Below are 21,718 nucleotides of genomic sequence, written 5' to 3' on the forward strand. Positions count from 1 at the left end.
TTTGGAATGAATATCCAAATGGTTTAGATACAGGTGTAATGTTTTTATTGTGCTTGCAATATGTGGCTTATATGAGAACACATCTGTAGAAAAAGATGAGGTATATTTTGTGCAAATGGAGCTCCCTCTGCTGTCCTGCCCTGGTGAGAGCCAGACAGAGTTGCAAAGCCTAATTTATGCATGCAAGAATCATCCCCTGACATTGTGCCTCTACACAACAACAGAGGTAATTTCTGTTACACGTTTCTGATATTAGCAGGGAACAACTGCTAAAGTTGCAACCAGTAGTTCCCTATCTTATTTTCTTCTGATTCCCAGCATATGCTCAGCGTTTAAGTCAATTACCTGAGTTTAGGGACAACATACAATATGATTTATATAAAATATAATTGTGGTAATACAAGTTACTGATTAGTAACTAATTCAGTTTCTTGTTACATAGTACATGCAAAATGCAAATAACATCAGGATTTAATAATCAGTCCTGTAATCAGCTTATATGAAAGACAACCCTCATTTCCTCCTAACATTTGCAATGATCCCTAAGGTTAGCTTGTCAAGAGCTGCTGAGTGTACACTGAGCCTGTGCAGTGTCACTGACACTCAAACAGAATCCAAGAGAGTGAGCTCCTGTGATAAGTTTTTAAGGGCTTGATCATTAATGTTAAAGAGATGCTGAACCATTGGGCTGGTGCTGTAAGTTCAGTATATTAAACAAGGCATTCATAGTCATAGTCTTTCTAGGGTTTAGTTCCTTTTCCTGTCCCTATTCATGGTATCTCTTGTCTGGAATAGAGCCTCAGTTCTTTAGTTGAAATACTCTATGTAACTTGAAAACCTTCTACTAGAAAGGTATGCTACCAGTAGGCAACCCTCACAGATGGTAATTTTATCAACCTCCCTAAGGAGGCGAGTAGTATCTCTTATGTATGAGTCCAACAGGACTACATAGAGTTGTAACACTCAGGGGGTAATTTATAAAAGTCTGATGTTTTCTGGTTGGAAAATCACTATTTTTTCATAGAAAAAAATCCTCAATTTTTTTTGTGATTTATTAAACCCTAATGTGTCCGAATAAAGTACTCCAACAAAGACCTGGCGAGTTCATGTAGAAGTCAATGGCAGATGTCCCGAAGATATCCTAATTTGAGCTGGGGAAAATTTAACGATGAATAGGGGGGAAAAATCTGAGTGGATTTGATCCAGAAATAGTGAGATAAATTCAGGTTTTGATAAATAACCCCCTAAATAAATTAGATTAGAAACAATTGATAATCTAATTGAGTTAGGGGCAGATTTATCAAGGGTCGAATTTCAAAGTGGAAAATACTTTGAAATTCGACCATCAAATTGGATTACTTCGACGTCAAAGTTTTTTTTAATCAAATTTGGCTGTTTTCAGTCAAAGTCAAATTGTTAGATCGTACAATGAAATCCTTTGAATCGAACGATTGGAACGATTTCATCGATCGATCGACCGATTTTCAATTCGAATCGAAGTCAAAGTCGAATTTAGGCCTATTCGATGGTCGAAGTACCCAAAAAATAGTTTGAAATTCAAAGTTTTTAACTTCAAAATTCACTTCGATCCTAAGTAAATCTGCCCTTAAGTGTTAAAACCCTATGTGGTCCTGTTGTAAAAAAAATCATGCTGAGTACATAAGTACAAATGTAAATGTAGTCAGTTTGAATCATTGCATTCATACTAACTGTGTCATTTATAAGTATATTCATCGATGTATGATACAGGTATGGAATCCCTTTTTTATGGAAAAAAGTTCCAAATTATAGGATGCCATTTCCATTTTAAGCAAATAATTATTTATTTTCTTAATTATTCTCTTTTTCGCTGTAATAATAAAACAGTACATTGTACTTACCTACTAAGCTGCATTAATCCATATTGGTGGCAAACAAACCTATTGAGTGTATTTAATGTTTAAATGTAGACTTAAATTACAATAATCCAAATTACGCAAAGGTCCTTTACCCAGAAAACCCCAGGTCGCAATCATTCTTAATAATAGATCCAATGCCTGCAGTTTAAAGCTAAGCTTTTTTGCTGATATATAATACTCAGGGGCATATTTATCAAGCATCAAATTTCGAATATGAAAAACATCGAAATTCGAATTCAAAAAGACCAACCGAAATCAAAGTAATAGCGAATTTGATCGAATTCGAATCAAAGTTTTTCCCCAAAAAACCTTAGATTTTTCAAAATCCACTAACTGACTCCAAATAGGTTCTAGGGGGTCCCCCATATGCTAAAACAGCAATTCGGCAACTTTTAGATGGCAAATGGTCGAATTTTTAAAGCGACAGTACATGATAAATTTTGATATTCAATTTTTTTTCAAATCCAATTTGGACTATTCCCTAGACGGAGTACACAAGAAATAGCTCGAAATTCAAATTTTTTAAATTTGAAAATTCACCTCGACCTTTGATAAATCTTCCCCTTAAAGTATTAAAGAAAACACTGGAAAATACCAGTCCACAGAAAAATTATAGAAATAACTTCGTAGAGGAGCTCAGTAAGTTACTTTTAAATGCCTGCTTCCACCAGAAGACATTGATTTCAGTTTAAAAGGGACCTTGGCTGAACAAGATATATTTATTAACACTTAAAAAATAAATAGAGATCACACAAGGGAAGGCTCCCATAGTGTATCAACAAATAATTAAATAAAGTATTCCAAATTCCTGTTACCAATTAGTGGGGAAAGAGTAAAATTTTGCAAGTAAGGGTCCACCGCTATGCTACCCTTTTCACCTATATACTCACAGTATACACAGTTTTAAAATCACTTATCAACAACCAACTTGTTTCCATAGCAATTGCCCATTTACTTACTTTCAAGGGGTGCAAAGGAGAGAAGTATGAGAAGATTCAATTGTGCATTAATCCTTTTAATCTTGCATAAATGGTTAAAAGCAGATGTCTACTCACAAATATAGAGACAATACAAGAGTTGAAAATATCAATGTTGTGTGTTCATGTGTAAATAGGGAGCAATTTATATTGTCATTGTGCTTTGAATTCCACTCCAATTTCTAGACTAGATTAAGTAGCTAGTAGTAAAAATGGTGTATTGCAGAAAATATTAACATTCATATTGATATACATTATCTTTACAGAAATCTAAAGAAAAAATTGCATAATGTGACAGTTTAGCAAATCATTATATTTAGTAAGCACATACAATTTATTGTGACTTTCAATGTATGTGTAAAAATGTTGCAAAATACTATTCGGTTACACTGAATGAGAATTATGTTGGAAAAGAGCAAGGGAACCATCTAGCGTCTGAAGTTAAGAGCATTTTAATATACACTATAGTACTACGATCTCGGAGCCATACTTTATGTATATTTTTGTTTATGTGAGTACATACTTCTGCTGACTATTGAATGGTTACAGACTCCCATTTAAATTCCACTTAACTTTTCGGTTGCCCTTGTACATCTCTTCTTTTTACCTGGGGCAATTTACAATAAACTGGGCTGCAGCACATGCATGGACACTGGTATTGTGCCCTCTGAGGCTGTGCACTGCAAGTTTAATATGTGCGGGGTGAGGAGCAAAGAGGGCATTTTTTAAAGGAACAGTAAGACCAAAAATTATTTTGTCAGTATTTTTTTTGTCAATTTTTATCAGTACAGTACAGTATTTGATTTCTCTGGAAATGTGGTTAGTGTAGGCCTTCAGTGCTTTTATAGTTAAATTTTATACAGAGTTTTGTGCACCGTATGGCAGAAAAATTTTTGGTGTTGGGTAGATTAGAGCTATTCTGTAAGCATTCGGCTTTTTGCAAAATTGTGGTCGTCATTCTCAAGGTTTGTGTGTCAAACAGTATAGACAATATATATAACCCACACCTTGTTTTTGCAGAAAAAATAATCATAAATATGGCATAGCTTTTGTATTTAGTGTTATAGTATAGTAACAAGAAAAGAAAAATCACTTTTGGCCGAGCATACAAAGCAGCAAAGATGGGAGTCAAAGCTCCAAAGATGTTCCACTAAACAAAATAAATGGGTATAGGGTAATTTGTGGTAATAGGAGTTTAGTCAATCTTGGATTTTGCCAATGAATCTAACAATGAATCTGGTTCTGTCCAGAATTTTGCATGTGAAGAATGTGCACTTAAATCACAGGTGTGCGATATTAAGAAAAATTTCAGTAGTGGTAGTTTTGGTAGTTGTATTTATGCATTGACTTGGGGTGTTTGGTGGATGCACTTGATGTGCATGCATACATGTGGGGTATTGTCAGGAGAACTTGTAGATTGAAATTTTGAGAGTTTTTCCAAAGAAAAAATTACTTAGCAATAAATGTTCTGCTGGTCTTCAGGCATTATTTTAGCCTCCCTTACTGATATGTTAGGTTTAAAAATTCATTTTATCATTTGATTGGTAATTCAGATCGTTACCCCCTTTTGTGAGGACTGCTGCCATCATCTTGCATTATGTGAAATGATCGACAGTAATGCACTACCCTTGTGAGCTGCTCATCATCACTGTAACTGAATCCAACTTTAGATGGGGAGCAGTCGACTAAAGTGAGAAGAAGCCATACTGGTCAATGTCAATTTGTAGAAATGTGTGTGCTTTAACCACCTCACCGGAACCCCTTTGGGCAGAGTGCAGAGCAGTCCAGAGACCCTTGACAGGGGTCGAACATGTACTAGAGAAGAAATAACTGCAGCACCTCTTTGTTGCAAAAGTGAAAAGGTTGTGTTTATTTGTCAGAAACCAACAGGCTGTTAGTTTCTGACCAATAAATACAACCTTTTCACTTTAGATTTCAAAATAGACAGGCAGTGACTTCCACAATAACACATACTGGGGTTTTTAAGAAAGAACTAACTTTTTTTTATACAGTTTTTCATAATCACAATTTTAACAGTAGTATTTTCACATCTGATTGTGCATGTTAACATTGACGGTTGATTTATTTGACTCATGTTTAGTACAGTTTCATCATAAAAGTAACAGAATATAATTGCATAGTGGGGGTTAATCCCTAATAGACTATATATAACAGTTCACTGTAATATGACATTATTCCGTTCACTTTAGTTATATATCGTATTGTCCTGTTTGACTTTTTTTTCTGTAATGCAATAAAACCGTATTTTGTACAATAAAAGTTATCAATAAAACTTGAAGAAAAAACGTGTTTTAAAGTTTAAATAAAACTTCAATGAAACAATAATAATAAAAATTAATTTTAACTATAAAGTAACTTTTAACAGCATGTAACAAAAGTAACAGTAATATACAGAGTTTGTTCATTAACCAGAACAGCTGGTTCCATTGGCAGACTGAACACACAGGTCCTGCTTTTACAGCAACGTTTTTAGCCCCACTTAGGGTAGTTAGTCCATAAATCTGTTGCTTCAGAAAGCCAAACAATTGTCCCCTGTTCTGCTTTCCCTTGAGAGCACCCCACCCCCATGTGATAAGTCATTACCACTCACAGCATCTGTAATCCTCCTCGTGTGCTGGGTCTCATAGTGCATTCTGGGAGATCTGTGCCTTCCCTCTAGTGTTTTCCCAGACAATGTGCCACAATATAAATAAATTATGGTTTAGGCCTGTATTACTGACACATTTTGTACTTATAAAAATTCTGCCATCCTGTGTAATCAGTGGTGGTACATTACTGGAATGCCAGTACTTTGGGGTTCCATCGAACAAAAAGTGATCCCTTATTGAATATAATTACCCTGCGGTAGAAGCTGAGGTCTGACCTAAGTCAGTGCCAGTAAATAATTTAAAAATTGAAGAAAAAGTACCCCACTAGCTTCAAAACTCGCTCAGCAGTCTCAAGTGATTTAAACCTTCCTAATTTAATTTAGTCACTAGTATGTGCAAGTTAGCTAATAACTTAAATATAGATACTAAAGTGCTTGTGCTATTGTTAAATCAATTAAAATTGATTATAAATTAATTAAATATTGGTAATACTATTCATTCAGTTCTATATAAAAGTTACAAAAAACGTTGATATATATATTCTTAATTGTAACCAGTTCTATTTCACAACAGTGTATCTATTTTTGGGGGTTAGTAATCTCCTCCTTCCCAATCACTTTGAATTAAGGTGCAAGTGCTTAACAGTTAATGGATAATAATAATTTGATCCAGATTTAACCAAAATTCATAATATTGAAGGTGCTCAAAAGTGCTTAAATAGATTAAGGTTAAAAAATTAATTAATTAGAGACCGCAATAAATAGGATAATTATTAAAAAACACACATTTGCTCAGGTTCAGAAATAAGTTAGAAATGGAAAAAGAAGGAGGTGGAGTTGTCCCAAATCTACTACCTAATTTGTTTCTATCCCTGGGACACCACAAAGTCAAAGAAGGCAGAGTACCCGGGACTGTGGTCTCAAATTTTACTCTAGTCCTAAACTCAAAAAAACTAAATAAGCCTAAAAACCACAAATCCACGGGCTCTTGTGAGCTTTAGTAACAGATAGATAAGCAGAGAGCTGAGCACTGGTTGAGGTTTGTAACCTCCCCACCCCCTCCACTACTTTGAAATCCAATCGACTGAGGTATAAAAGTTTTTGGTTTTAAAGTTTAAAGTTAAAAGGACTCGGAACGCCGACGCGCGTTTCGCAATAATGGCTTTGTCAAGGCGTAATGAGAACGCTCCCCTGCCGCAGAGTTTAAAACACTTCCGTATGGTGCGTCACTTTGCGGAGTCATCGCGAGACCTCCCGCCCACACGTTCAACGTGCATCCCAGCTTGTGCGTGTCGTCCTAGCAACCGGATAGCTTTACACTGTTCTCAGACACGGGGAGTCTATAGAAATGTAATTACCCTCTGACACTTCTCCATACATCTAAGCAATGCGGTTACAATTCTTTAACCAGTTGGGGGCTTTCTAAATCAATTAATTCAACCATAGGCAATCTTTACTATGTATATATATCAAATTATTATTAAAAGACGTATTTATTAGTAATAGTAAAAATATTTTTTAATTTTTTTTTTTTTTTTTTTTTTTTTTTTTTTTATTCATTCCTTTTAACTTTAAACTTTAAACTTTAAAACCAAAAACTTTTATACCTCAGTCGATTGGATTTCAAAGTAGTGGAGGGGGTGGGGAGGTTACAAACCTCAACCAGTGCTCAGCTCTCTGCTTATCTATCTGTTACTAAAGCTCACAAGAGCCCGTGGATTTGTGGTTTTAAGGCTTATTTAGTTTTTTTGAGTTTAGGACTAGAGTAAAATTTGAGACCACAGTCCCGGGTACTCTGCCTTCTTTGACTTTGTGGTGTCCCAGGGATAGAAACAAATTAGGTAGTAGATTTGGGACAACTCCACCTCCTTCTTTTTCCATTTCTAACTTATTTCTGAACCTGAGCAAATGTGTGTTTTTTAATAATTATCCTATTTATTGCGGTCTCTAATTAATTAATTTTTTAACCTTAATCTATTTAAGCACTTTTGAGCACCTTCAATATTATGAATTTTGGTTAAATCTGGATCAAATTATTATTATCCATTAACTGTTAAGCACTTGCACCTTAATTCAAAGTGATTGGGAAGGGGGAGATTACTAACCCCCAAAAATAGATACACTGTTGTGAAATAGAACTGGTTACAATTAAGAATATATATATCAACGTTTTTTGTAACTTTTATATAGAACTGAATGAATAGTATTACCAATATTTAATTAATTTATAATCAATTTTAATTGATTTAACAATAGCACAAGCACTTTAGTATCTATATTTAAGTTATTAGCTAACTTGCACATACTAGTGACTAAATTAAATTAGGAAGGTTTAAATCACTTGAGACTGCTGAGCGAGTTTTGAAGCTAGTGGGGTACTTTTTCTTCAATTTTTAAAGTACTTTGGGGTTCATCAAATACTGGGAGTGGAGAATGAAGGTGGAGTTTGCTGGCAAAATTTTTTTGTTCTTTGGCACAGGTGACTAAACACCTGCAGCGATTTCTGTTTTTTCTGTAAAATAAAAAGTGCCTTGTACTTGATAGTAACTAAGCTGCATCATTCCATATGTACCAAAATAATCATATCTTTTTAGTATTTTATTGTGCAGAAGCCTGCTCACCATTCTAAAATTAATACCACAATTAATTTTTGGGTGTAGATTCCATTTCAGCAGATTTTGTGAATATTGTGAACTCTGTTTGATTTGTATGTTATTGAAATGTATAATTACCCTTAGAGTTAGCATGAAATTGCATGCTCTGTTGCCCGTTTCTGTTAATAAAGGTTACATAAGCTGTTTTTCAGACCAACTACAACATAGATTTATACATCAAATGGAAACAGCCATAAGAAGTCATTAATAACCAACTCCAACCCAAATCCTGTCTTTCTCATACTGCCAATAATATCTAAACCTATCTGTCCATGAGAATCTCAGATTATGTTTATTATTTAGAAACTGCACCAAATTTGTAATTGATTATATTTAGAAAGTGTCTTGTTTCCTTGAGATGAAGCTCACATGAAACTTGAAATTAAGGGTTTAATTGGAGGATTTAAACTAATAATGATGATGTTATATGCAAGATGAATGGGAGCACTAAAATATACAAATATATTGCAAAAGTAATCTCTGCATACACGTCACACACACAGCTACAGTCACTTTGCATTCCTTGGTCCAAAGTTTTGACCCCCAGTAGGTAGCTACCTGTATAACAAAAGACCAACAAATTCTGAACGGAAGGCTTAAGAGAGAAGAAGCAGACCTGCACTAAACTTAGCTCTCCAATGCCATCCCTAGAAGTTCAGAACTAAAAAATCAGATGCAGGATGGAGATGGTTCTGTTGCCATTGGGACAGTTTTCTGAGGCGGAAATTTTCTTAGGTGTTAACTAAAATTATATATATTTTTATTTTCACAATAGTTCCCCTTTCATGTAAAACTAAGTAAAAACTTAGCATTTATCAATTTAAAGTTTAAAATGGTCCACTTCACTGCAGTTTGGAAACTGCAATGCATTTCTCTTCTGTGTCTTTGCTAAACTATATGAAAATATTTATAAATGCAGGCGCGTTTAAACATGAGTAGAATTTAGGATTTGCTGACACCTTTATTTATATATTTCTGTCATCTGGTACAGTATTGAGCATTCATTTTAGTGCGCAGATAAACTAAAATATGCATACTGAAATGACAACTCTATGCAACTTAAAAACTGCAACTAAGCATCATAGGAATAGATTACATAATTCATGATAGGGTAGTTCATACAAATGTTAAATGTGATTGCATTCAGTCTAAAGTACTCAATTAACTTTTCCTTGATTTATCTGTACAGTCTCTGTTGGTAGGGCATTCTACCTTAAAGAGGTAATCCACCTTTAATAACTTTTAGTATGTGTTAGAATGTCTCATTCTTAGCAGCACTACATTCATCTTCCAAGCTTTTAAATGGAGGTCAAAAACATTATATTAAGCTTCTATTTACATTCCTGTTGCTCATTCAGACTACTGTTTGAAAGGGTAAATTTTATAAAAGCAACCAAAGCTACTGGACAAAAACCTACATAACTTAAAAACATAAAAAATTAAAACACAACTTCTAAGTGGCTGGAAAATCTGCGGTATCCTGGCAAAAGTGGGCCATGTGGAAAGTATGCTGTTTAAGCATTTGTTTAAATTGTTGCTGATAACAATTGGTTAACAATTTGAAGACATTTTTCTTAACAGAAATCTTGTTCCATCGTGCTCATGAGGAAGGTGTGTTACCCCCAAGGAACAATTTCTAATCAGATCAGTGTTGTCAGTGGAGTACCGCTGGGGTCTTTACTTGGTCCTTTGCTTTTGAACTTGTTTATTAATGACTTAATTGACTGTTTCTATTTTTGCAGATGATACTAAATTGTGCAGAACTAAGTTCCATTCAGGATGCTGCCACCTTGCAGTGATTTGAGTAGATTAGAAAACTGGGCAGCAAACTGGAAAATGATGTTCAATGTTGATAAATGCAAGAGTAGGCACTTTGGCAGAAATAATATAAATGCAAGTTATACACTAAATGGCAATGCGTTCGTAGTTTCCTTAACTGAGAAGGATCTATGGTTTATTGTAGATAACAAGTTGTGTAATTTCAGGCATCGCTGATGCTAAAAGGCTCACTCCTCTGCTCTTTGCCGCCTCTCTGCCCATACAGGAAGCTGACACTTAACTGGTTACTGCACATGCCTCCCCTCTCCGGCTTCATTGCATTTCACTGATCCAATTGGCTAAATCTTGCCAGCCAATCCCATATGCAAATGAAACAGGAGAAGGAAGCATGTGCAGAGCCAGTTCAGTTCGATTATTTGTTTGTTTGACTGTCTGCAAAGTCCCGGGCTGGGAAATCTCCTACAGAGATTTGAAAGCACAGAAGAGAAATTTTTAGGATGGCTAATCAATGGCTTATCGGGTCTGTTGCTTTTTTATCACAGGGGCTATTCAAATGTAGAATATGGTCTAAGGCAGGGATCCCCAACCTTTAGAACCCGTGAGCAACATTCAGAAGTAAAAGGAGTTGGGGAGCAACACTAGCATGAAAAATTTTCCTGTGGTGCCAAATAAGTGCTGTGATTTCCATTTAGTAGTCCCTATGTGGCTTGTCAACCTACATTAAGACTCTGTTTGGCAGTGCACCTGGTTTTTATGCAACTAAAACTTGCCTCCAAGCCCGGAATTCAAAAATAATCACCTGCTTTGAGGACACTGGGAGCAACATCCAAGGGGTTGGAGAGCAACATGTTGCTCACAAGCTACTGGTTGGGGATCACTGGTCTAAGGTGAACATCCCCTTTAAGGATATCAATGAGCGGGAGAGATTGCAGAGACGTGCAACTAAACTGGTTATGGGAATGTAAGATTTAAATTATGAGGGTAGACTGTCATGGTTGTGGTTGTTTTCTTTGGCGAAAAGACGCTTGCAAGGGGACCCGATTACTCTTTATAACTGTGTTAAAGGCCATTATAGACCTCTAGCGGGAGATCTATTTTTCCCATAAAAAGGATCACTGCACCAGAGGCCACCCCATCAGACTAGAGGAAAAGAACTTTCATTTGAAGGTTGATTTTTTGGACAAGCATAATATCCAATGCTAATGCGATACTAAAATCTACAATTAATATAGATATTAGCACAAATCAAAAAATTTCTGTCATAGAAGCTGATACAGCAAGATTGATAAATAGTTTAGAATATGCAGACTGCACTGAGTCTATGGATACAAATCTCTTCACAGTCTCTGGCTGCTTTATAGGGAAACAAACAAAGCTGCTTGTGTTCTGGGAAGTAAGGTAGGGGGCAGGGCCGGAACTAGGGGTATGCAGAGTAGGCACACGACTAGGGCACAATCATGGGGGGGGCGCACTTTTAAGGGGAATTGTATTTTTCTTGGTCTTTAATAGTTTTTCAATTTAATAAACCACCTGTTCCAACCCCCTCTTGCTCGTGATTCATACTGCGGGTAGAAGCACTCCCCACCACCCTCTTGGCAGCTGCTGGCACAGGTACATATTTGGGAGCAACCTGAGGAATTGACTGCCATTGACACAGGTACAAATGGAGGCAATATGATAGGTGCTGGCAAAGGTATGTGGGGCAATATGAATGGTAAGGTGGGAAATGGTAATGAGGGACCGGGTGGGGGGGGGATGGGGGCATTGAGTGAAGCCCTTGCCTAGGGTGCCAAAATACCTTGGCCCTGCCCTGGTGGGGGGACTCCCCCCTGCTGTTTGAAAGTATGATCGTTTCCCTGCTGAGCAGCTAGGGACCGCCTGAAGTTTCCTATCCGCAACAGTCATTGCAAGTAAATGAACGGGGAATTTTACTGCATACAGTCAGGTTTCTTAGAAAAATGGTACATATTTTTAAATTAATGTATATTGGAGATAGTTTCTTTTTCATTAAAGAAAGTAAAAATGGGATTTTATTTTATTTTTTTGCCTTTACATCCCCTTAAAAATAATTGCAAGTCTGTTTATGGGTAACCATGGTTGACAGCTGTTGTGGAACAACCCCTCTGTGAAACAAGGGAAACCCCTGCCAGCAGCAGTCTTCCCAGAGGAAAGAAAGAGTAAAACATTACTTCAGGTTAATCTCATTCATTCGTTTCCTAGAACTCCACGGGCGATTTTGGCGCCATCCGACACCCTGCGCCAAAAAGTCACGTCGGACGCAACGGAAATAAGATAAGAGACTGACATGACTGTCGGATACAGACGAGCGTCAGATCAATGCTGCGACACCATCCGACAATGCTATTTCCGTTGCATCCAACTTGACGCCTGCGTTTTTGCACTGCGCGTCGGATCACACAGAAATCGCACATGGAGTTCTACCCTAAATTGATCATTATGTAAAAGACCGTGACCCACAAAGTACGACATTACCAGAAACATTGACCTGGCCTTAGTCTGCACAAAAACTCTCTCCTTGTTGGGCAAAAGGCTGTGTTGGCTGCGGTACTGCCAGGGGAGAATCTGTTTTTACACTTCCCAGGCACAATTCGTAGGGCTGACGAAATACAGAAAGCTGAGGATAACCAGAACACAAATATATATCTATATATTTGTCCTCTAATAAAGTATAAGCGTAAGCACAGAACCGTGAGCAACGCAGCCTTCCCTTAGTGGCTGCTTCTAATTGTAGAACGCTCAACTGCGCCCTCTCTGCTTGTCGCTCCCACAAGCGGCTTCGTGACGCCATAATCTCGCGTGATGAGACTTGTGGCGGCGGGGTTTTCTGTAAAACAGGAGGCAAGGAACCTGCAGTTAACAGCTCTGCGGGACGTGTAAGTAGCGAGCAGGGACTGCGGGTTGCGTTAGGATCATTGACGGCCAATATACAGTTGGATACGAGCTGCGGCTGCTTGAGAGGACTGCGCCTGTCGCAAAGTCATCATCTAATTCTCAGTGCGTAGTTCTGTAATGATGCTTTAATAATGAAAAGTTTTTTCTGAGAACCTGTTAAAATAGTGAAAACAATGAACGGAGCACTTACTTTTTAGATGAGACTGTTACAAAATGTGTATCGTATTAAAACGTGTTAAATTCAGGTTAATCTTGATGAAGAAACTTTTTTCAAGGGCAACTTAAACCTTTGAATATAAATGACAGACAACATCCATATGACACAAGTCCAAGTCCTTCTTTGCCTCCCTAAGTTTTCTTCTGCTCTTCTGCCATAGCTCTAACTGTAAGTGCCACAGGGCTGTAGTCAGATAAATATATTTCATTATTTTTGCTTGTAATTGCCTTTTAAACTTGTAATGCCAACATTGGTTTTTTTTTTTTCTAATGTTCTCATTTATTTTTAAGTAGGAACATAAATATAGCTATTGTGGACAGTGCATATTGATTGCTGCGTTTTAGTTTCTGTAAAAAGCGATCAGGCCCGGACTGGCAATCTGTGGGATCTGGCAAATGCCAGAGGGGCTGCTATAAGAAGTTTTAGAAAATCAATGTTTAGTGGGCTGCTGGGGGCTTTTTGGGCCTCTGTGTACTTGAAATGCCAGGCATATTTTGAATCCCAGTCTAGACCTGAAAGTAGGGATGCACTGAATCCAGGATTCGGCCAGGATTCAGATTCTGCTGAATCCTTCTGACGGGTCGAACCAAATCCTAATTTGCATATGCAAATTAGGCACGGGGAAGGAAATTGTGTGACTGTTTGTCACAAAACAAGGAAGTAAAACATATTTTCGCCTATTCCTTTCACAAAGGATTCGGGGTTCGGCCGAATCCAAAATAGTGGATTCGGTGCATCCCTACCTGAAAGGGATCATTGATCTTGCTGTTCCACATGCAGGACTGGACTGGGATTCAAAACAGGCCCTGGCATTCCTAGTAGGCAGAGGTCCACCAGCCCACTTTCTATAAGGGATGCACCGAATCCACTATTTTGGATGTGGTCGAATCCCCAAATCCTTTGCGAAAGATTAGGCCGAATATCGAACCAAATTCTAATTTGCATATGCAAACTACGAGTGGGAAGGGGAAACATTTTTACTTCCTTTTTTTGTGACAAAAAGTCACACAATTTCCCTCCCTGCCCTTAATTTGCAAATGCAAATTAGGGTTCGGCCGGGCAGATGGATTCGGCCGAATCCTGAGAATCCTGAACCAAATCCTGGATTCAGTGCATCCCTACTTTCTATGACATCTTACAGCAGCCCTTCTGGCATTTGCCAGAACCCACTAATTGCCAGTTCTGGCCTGTCCACATGTTACCTATTGTGCTGTGACCTAGACCAAAGAGAAACCCTGAACGATAGAATCCGCCAGCCCCAGTAGTAAGGCAGGTGGCATATAGAAAGTTAAAGGAGAAGGAAATTCCCTGGGCACAAAAACCCTCCCCCCTGGCCTACCTGTCCCGCCGGGCAAATGCCCCTAACATGTTACTCACCTCTCTGCACAGGTCCTGTCCACGGAGCTCACAGGCGTCATCTGCTTTGATCAGCGTTTTTGGCGCATGCGCAGTAGGAGCATTTACCGGTACGGAGCTACTGCGCATGCGCCGAATGTAACGAAGTGAAATCGGAAAGATGGCGTCTGTGAGCTCCGTGGACAGGGCCTGCGCAGAGGGGTGAGTAACAAGTTAGCATTTGCCCGGGGGGACAGGTAGGCCAGGGGGGAGGAGGGAGGGGGTGCAACACAGGGGAGGGGGAGGGATTTTTGCGCCCAGGGGGTTTCCTTCTCCTTTAAACTAGCAGCTACAGCAAACAGAGCATAAACCGTGCAGAATACTACGGTATATTTGCAACTAGTTAGTGTACTTTAAAAACTCACCATACAAAGCACAGCCAAAATCACACTTTTCACTAGGCTACAACCAATGCACACATGGATAATACTTTTTTATGTGACCAATTAAACACTACAGCTTTGTTTGCTTATGCATTAATCTAAACATAGGTTTATTTAGGGGTTATCACTTATGATTAGTGTTCCTTACTTGCTTTTTGTCATATTGTGATATGTCTCTCTTACAGTGCTAACAATAGTTGATGAGAAGGCGTAATCAACCGTTATGGAGCTTTCAACTTTAGTGAAGAAACTTGGTAAGATAGTTACTTCATTACCCCTGTTTAGCTCAAGAAATAACAAAAACGATTGCGTGGTTAAAAAACAAATAAGCAAAAACAAGCCCTATATACTGAACTTCTGCTGAACAAGGGGAATATCACTTTTAAATGTACGGTAACTGTTTTGTTCCACTAAAGGCTTGCTTGGCAAAACAGAATGGCTGTCTCAAATACACAATATAGGAGCACAGTGGGAGTTTATAAGGAGCTTGTAGTCAGCTTGCTACTCAGGCTTTGTGCCTGCTGAGGCAAGGCTGAAACAACTGCTAACCTATCCAGTAATACTTTGACAAATATGTGGAAATAAATCATTCATGAAATTCATATTTATGTTCTTAATATTTTTATTAGGTTATAAGTGAAATAAAATATGATGGTATGGTGGCCTATTTAAGATAAGCTCACCGGATTTTTGAAATCCATGTGATATTTGAAAGCCTGAGCTAACTCTTCTTTTTTTTATCCCTTTCCTCTTTTATTTTAATTTGTGGGTTGACCCTGTAAGCTTATATACCAGAATTTCCCAGCAGGATTTGTTTTCTTCGTATACCATTTTGTTATTAAGAGTTCATATAATGCAATGCTGAACCAAAGTGCTTACTTGATATAGAAATAATTAAAACTACACGCCTTAGAAGTAGGATGCCATTAACTGTTTGCTGTTTTCTTGGGTACAAATGTAACTTGCTTTTCTGTGAACATTGTATTTGTCAAAGAAATGGCGAATGTACCTTGAAATTCCTCAATGTGGTAATTTGCAAAGGTGGCCATAGACATACTGATAATATCATACAAAAAAATTTTCATACAATATTCGGTATGTATGGCAGGAGATAAGCCGACTGATATCTACAGAAGGCTTGGATATCGGCCCAGGTGGAAAATTTGGATTGGGTGTCTTTGAAGGCAACTGAACATCTGCCACTGTTAATGCTGAATCGTCAGATACAGGTAGAATTCTGTTGTTTCTACCTGTATATCTGACCATGCAAATCAATAATGGAGTCTTCTTAGTACCAATCCCAGGGTTCTATGCTCTGCCTTTACCATAGTTCATACACTGAACATATCTGCTACATGCTCAAAGCATGTACATATACACTAAGCCATTAACAGAAATATTGTATACATGTGAGTGAATAGAACACTTGGAGAACTGGCAGGAAGGCAACTCCATGACAGTGGATGTTAGTTGTGAAAAAAGAGACTTGTTTATCCGACTCTGGTGTCACAGGGTGGTACAAGCAGCTTTCTTAAATGCATGTTTGACACCTCTGATACAGGCAGATTTTGGGTGGAACTCTCCAATGCATGCCAATCTGTTAGGTGCATTTCAGTTATATTAATCTCCATTTTTCATTTTTTTTTAAAATAGTTTTTAAGTTGTTTTCCACTTTCTTCTGACTCACTTGTTTTCAGATAGGGGTGACTGACCCCAGCAGGCCAAAAAACTATTGCTCTGTGAGGCTACAATTTTATTGTAATTTTACTTTTATTGCCTATCTTTCTGTTCAGGCCTCTCCTATTCATATTCCTGTCTCTCAATCAATCTAATTATATCGGAATATAATTTTGTGCAGCTTACAAAAAGTTAATTTTAAGGTGAAATACCCCTTTAACTTTAGAACAAAGCTTTTCGTAGATATAGTATTGCTCTAATTTTACTTATTTATTCATACTTATTTTACTCATAACATTGTTTTTACAGGTCATCAATTGATGGAGATTAGAGAACGATCACTAAAAAATATCCTTTGCAAGCTTGACTATAATTTGGTTTCATTAGCTGACTTGGCACAAGAGAAGTCATTCCTACTACATCTTTTAGAATGGTTTAATTTCCCAGCAGTGCCAATGAAAGCAGAAGTACTACATCTTTTAAATAAGCTGGTTAAGGTGAGAAATTTTAATTTATTACAGTATTTATGCCACTTCACATCAATCTTTCAATTTTCCCTGACAAGTAAATGAGATTAGTGACGTATTGTGGCAGATCTCGTCTTCTTGCCTTAAAGTAGTCTTATTTAATGAATGTATTCAAGATTACTAGGTTGCAAATTAACTAAAAATGTTATGTCACCGTTACAAGCTTGTGATTGTTTTTTTTCTATATATCACACCTTAACAAGCAGCAAAGAACTTTTTTGAAATTGCTCACCCAAAAGCAGATAATTTATAAATGGAGAAATTTAATAAGGGTAATAATAATATGTATGCTCCTCAAAGTACAAACCTATTCTGCTTAGGGTTGATAGGCAGCAATTTACATTGATTACAGTACAAAGATATGCTTGGGAGCTTACACCAGTAAGCAATGATGTGCTTAAAGGAGAAGCAAACCCAAAAGTTAAAAAAACCCTATCCCCATACCCTACATAGACCCCCTCCCCCCCAAGTCTTACCACTCTGTGCAGATTCTGTCCAGCTGAGTTCACAGGCACCATCTTCTCTTCGGTAATCTTCAATATGAGACTGGTGAAGCAGCGCATGCACAGTTGGAGTAATTTTCTGTTTTGCGACAGCTGCACATGCCCCATGCTCGAAACGAAAATTGCTGCAGATGGTGGCCGTGAACTCTGATGCCTGAATCTGCAACGAGGGGTAAGTAGAAAGTTAGGGGCATTTGCCTGGGGTAACACTTGGGCTGGGAGGAGGAGGAAGGGGGGGTCTATGTAGGGTAGGGGTGTAGGTTTGTTTTTTTTTTTTTAACTTTTGGGTTTGCTTCTCTTTAAAGCAGAATCACCCTCCCCTAAAATGCCCTTGCCCCCCTCCTCACACTGTGCATTAGTCAACAAACCACAACAATGGCAGGTAGGTAGTTAAGGGGAGCTTTTTTTATTTATTTATTTTTTTTGGTCTCCATTAAAGGGCACCTGTTGCCAAAAAAATATCCGCAACCAAAGGAGCCCGTGCTCTGGTTAGTGGGTGACCATAGTTGGTTAGCGAGTGGCCATGTTGACCAGAGCACGTACATAACGTACTTCTGACGTCACATGTATGTGCATAATCCAAGTTGCAGCATGCGCTCATTATACACTTTTTTTGGCAACAGGTGCCCTTTAACAAAACCATTAAAAAATATTCTGTGTCAGTCCCTTTTATAATTGGACACCACCCCTTTGTAAAGAATTTTGGGTACTGTGCCTGTCAATGTGTACAGCTATGAGGCTTGGAAACGCATGATCAAGCAAAAATTATACAAAACTAAATAAACCGGAATGAATTGGTTTTGCTTCCAGCAATGATTAATTATATCTTAGTATGGATTAAGTACAAGGTACTCTATTATTTTTTTTATTATAGAGAAAAAGGAATTTTTAAAAATTTGGATTATTTGCTTATAATGGAGTCTGTGAGACATTTAGGCAGTAGATTGCACCTGCACACCTGGCCTCTCCACTAATTATACACGCTGCTTGGGGTATAGGAGGACGGCCCCTCCACAATTCAGTAAATACAATTGACTCCAGCACATGTAGATTGCTCAAGGGATTCTCCCGTGTTTTATGTTAAGCCAGCAATACAACATTTCGGGGACTTGCCCCTTAGTCAGATGTTCTGTAAACCCCCACCATCATCCTTAAATGTGTTACACACAAGTATCCCCACCTCAAATTATGTAAATTCACATTAAGTCCAAAAATAAATAAAGTCCAAAAAGAGGAAAAGCTTTCTTATTCACAAAGTCCAAGCAAATCCTGTAAAGTTGGTAATTTAAATGCTATTAGGGGTACATTTTCACAATAAGATAATGCTTTACCATATAGAATTTTGTAGTTAAACAAGAACTGTCATAAAGCTCAAATATAGCATCTAATGCTTTGTAATAAAGGGTTAATATAGCAGAAACAACCCTTTTAGTAAGAAAATATAAGCCATACCTTTCCCTTGCTAATGTATTCTATCAAACAGTTAGGCGAATCTGTAAAGGAATATACATAGTAGATAAAAATTGTTATAAGTAACAAGTCAGGCTAAACTCCTCATTTAACCCTCTAGGGGACTGAGTTTGCAAGATCCAATAACTTTCACGCTGGGTTAATTTTAACCTCAAGTCATAATCCGCATTTATTACTTTTTCCAAAACCTGCCATCTTAGCTGGGAAGTTCTGTGACCCTCATCAAAAAAACAGTTGTATAAAAGGGTTTTCTGTTTCTTCCCTTTTTTCTCAGTTTCCTTATTTGTTTCTTTTTGGGTTGGTTTGTAATTTCTGATGGCTGATTTGTGTTCATTTAACCGTATTCTCACTGGTCTGCTCTTTTGGCCAACATAAGCCAGGCTGCAAGGGCACTTTAGACAGTAAATTACCCCATTTGAATTGCAGGTATGAAAGCCCTTTATAAAATGTTTTGTACCTTTCTGTGGATGAGTAACATAATTGCCTTTGATACAGTGGCCACAATTAAGGCAAGGAAAAGTGCCGACCCTGTTGGTATTTTTATTACTCATATTTGATATATTTATCTTTTTAACTAAGTCTCCAATATTCCTTCCCCGCTTGTATGAAAAAATCGGGGTAGGGTAAACAGATTACCAAACTTAGTGTCAGATTTTAAAGAATTGTTCCCTGTATATATTTAGCATTGGTATCATAAGTTGAAACAAAAGGAATACGTTTCTGTTTAGTTGAAACAACCTTTTTTGTTACAAGTAAGTTTGTTTGTGATATTTTTCCAACCTCATCACGAATATTTAGCAGTGTATTCCTATCATAACCTTTTGCTGTAAATTTGTCATTTTTTCTGACTCGTATGCATATAAATTGTCGTTAGAAGTAATTCTTCTAACACGCATTAATTGGCTTTTTGGTAAACCGTTAAGCCGGGAGCGTGAAAGCTTGTGGAACTTAAAAGGTTATTACGATCTGTTGTATTACGAGCTGTTTCATAAAAACCAATGTTGTAAAACTTGGGAATATCCACATCGAAAAAATGTATATTGGAGGAGTGTTACTCCAAAGTAAATGTTATTGTTCTATGCACACTGTTAAAGATAAATTACTGGATTTTCTTAATTATCTTACCACCTTTCTAAAGAAAAAACGTGTCATCCACATACCGCATATATGTTATAATATGCGCTGAATACTCCAAATTAGAAAAAATGAGTGTTCTCAAAAAAATCCAGAAAGATTTTTGCATATACAGGTGACATATTAGCTCCCATAGCGCAACCTTGTGTTTGTAAAAGTAAATTATTAAAAGAAAATAAATTTTTCATAAGTACCATTTCCAATAATGTGCATAAAAATGTGATCTGATGTGTAGATGTTTTGGTATTACCGAGGTATGAACGCACACATTGTATACCCTCATCATGTGGGATAGAGGTGAATAATCACAGACATCATTTGAACAGAGGAGAAAATCCTCAGTTGGTACTGGTATCTCTTCTAATCTTAGTAAGAAACCCCCAGTGTCTCTTACACTGTTTCAGAGTGGGGGTTATTTCCTGTAAAGCGAAATCAATGTAAATAGCCAATGGCTGTAATAAAGAGCCCACATTACTCACTATGGGGCACCCAGGTGGTGTCAAAAGGGACTTGTGTATTTTCAGTAGAAAATAAATGTGGGGAACCTTAGTCTCTAAGCGAAATAGTAAATCATACACATCATCGGTAATTATACCTTCCATGACAGCAGAATATAAGATCTTAATTTCATCCCTTAATTGTATAGAGGGATCACTCTCAAATTTTTTTATAATGAGTATCATTGCTTAACTGTCGGGAGGCCTCATTGTCATAATCACATTTATTCAAAACTACCACTCCTCCCCCTTTATCTGCTTTACATGTGTCTATGTGAGACAGCATTTTTGTAATTGGGGAGTTTTCTGGATAACGGATCCCATACTTTTTTTTTTTTTAATTGAGATTTCAACCAATGGAATATTAGTGACTCACTTTGCTAATGAATAGAAAATGTTGCTGCTCACCTGTCCCGGGCAGGTGCTTTTGAATTGCACAGTAATATAAAAAAAAAAAAAAAAAAAGTCTCCTTTTTTTCTTTCCCACATGTGGTAGTGGTTTGTCCATTGCACCCAGCGATCTGGTCAGCAATCCATCTCATGATATAGCCTTCTATTTAGACTTTAAATACCCAATACTTTGTTAATGCAAAAAAAAAGTATTTTGTTTTTACTGGGAAATAGGTATGCAGCAGGATCTCTCCCAGATTTAAAGAGCAGCCTCAAAATATTATAAGTATGGGACCTGTTATCCAGAATGCTCAGGACCTTTCTGTAATTTGGATCTTCATACCTTGTCTAATAGAAAATCATAAACATTAAATAAACCCAATAGACTGGTTTTGCTTCCAATATTGATTAATTATATCTTAGTTTGGATTAAGTTCAAGTTACAGTTTTATTATTACAGAGAAAAAGGAAATCATTTTTGAAAAATTGGATTATTTGGATAAAACGGTGTCTATGGGAGACGGCCTTTACAAAATTCTGAGTTTTCTGGATCCTATACCTGTATAACCATTCTAGTTGCTGATGCAGGTTTAGGACCTGTTATCCAGAATGCTTTGAAGCTGTTGTTTTTTGGGATAACTGATCTACTATATAATACTACAAAATTATTTAAACATTAAATAAACCCAATACGAT

The 21,718-nt window shown here is 37.2% G+C and overlaps 1 protein-coding gene across 3 annotated transcripts in view; it reads left to right on the top strand.

The window, feature by feature from the left end:
- The first annotated feature begins 12,670 nt into the window (after window positions 1-12,670).
- The window catches only part of rttn.S (rotatin S homeolog), an 87,418-nt gene continuing 78,370 nt past the window's right edge, over window positions 12,671-21,718 (top strand). Inside the window, exons 1-3 of one of the 3 annotated variants that reach the window (XM_041567781.1) lie at window positions 12,671-12,810; window positions 15,010-15,078; window positions 16,811-16,998. In XM_041567781.1, the coding sequence (XP_041423715.1) occupies window positions 15,048-15,078; window positions 16,811-16,998 (219 nt within the window). In that variant the 5' untranslated portion in view covers window positions 12,671-12,810; window positions 15,010-15,047. Of the gene's footprint in view, window positions 12,932-15,009; window positions 15,079-16,810; window positions 16,999-21,718 lie in introns of all 3 variants that reach the window. The other 2 variants (XM_041567780.1, XM_018223613.2) reach the window with 2 other exon arrangements.

Source organism: Xenopus laevis, chromosome 6S (genome assembly GCF_017654675.1).
Source record: "Xenopus laevis strain J_2021 chromosome 6S, Xenopus_laevis_v10.1, whole genome shotgun sequence".
NCBI classification, from domain to species: Eukaryota; Metazoa; Chordata; class Amphibia; order Anura; family Pipidae; genus Xenopus; species Xenopus laevis.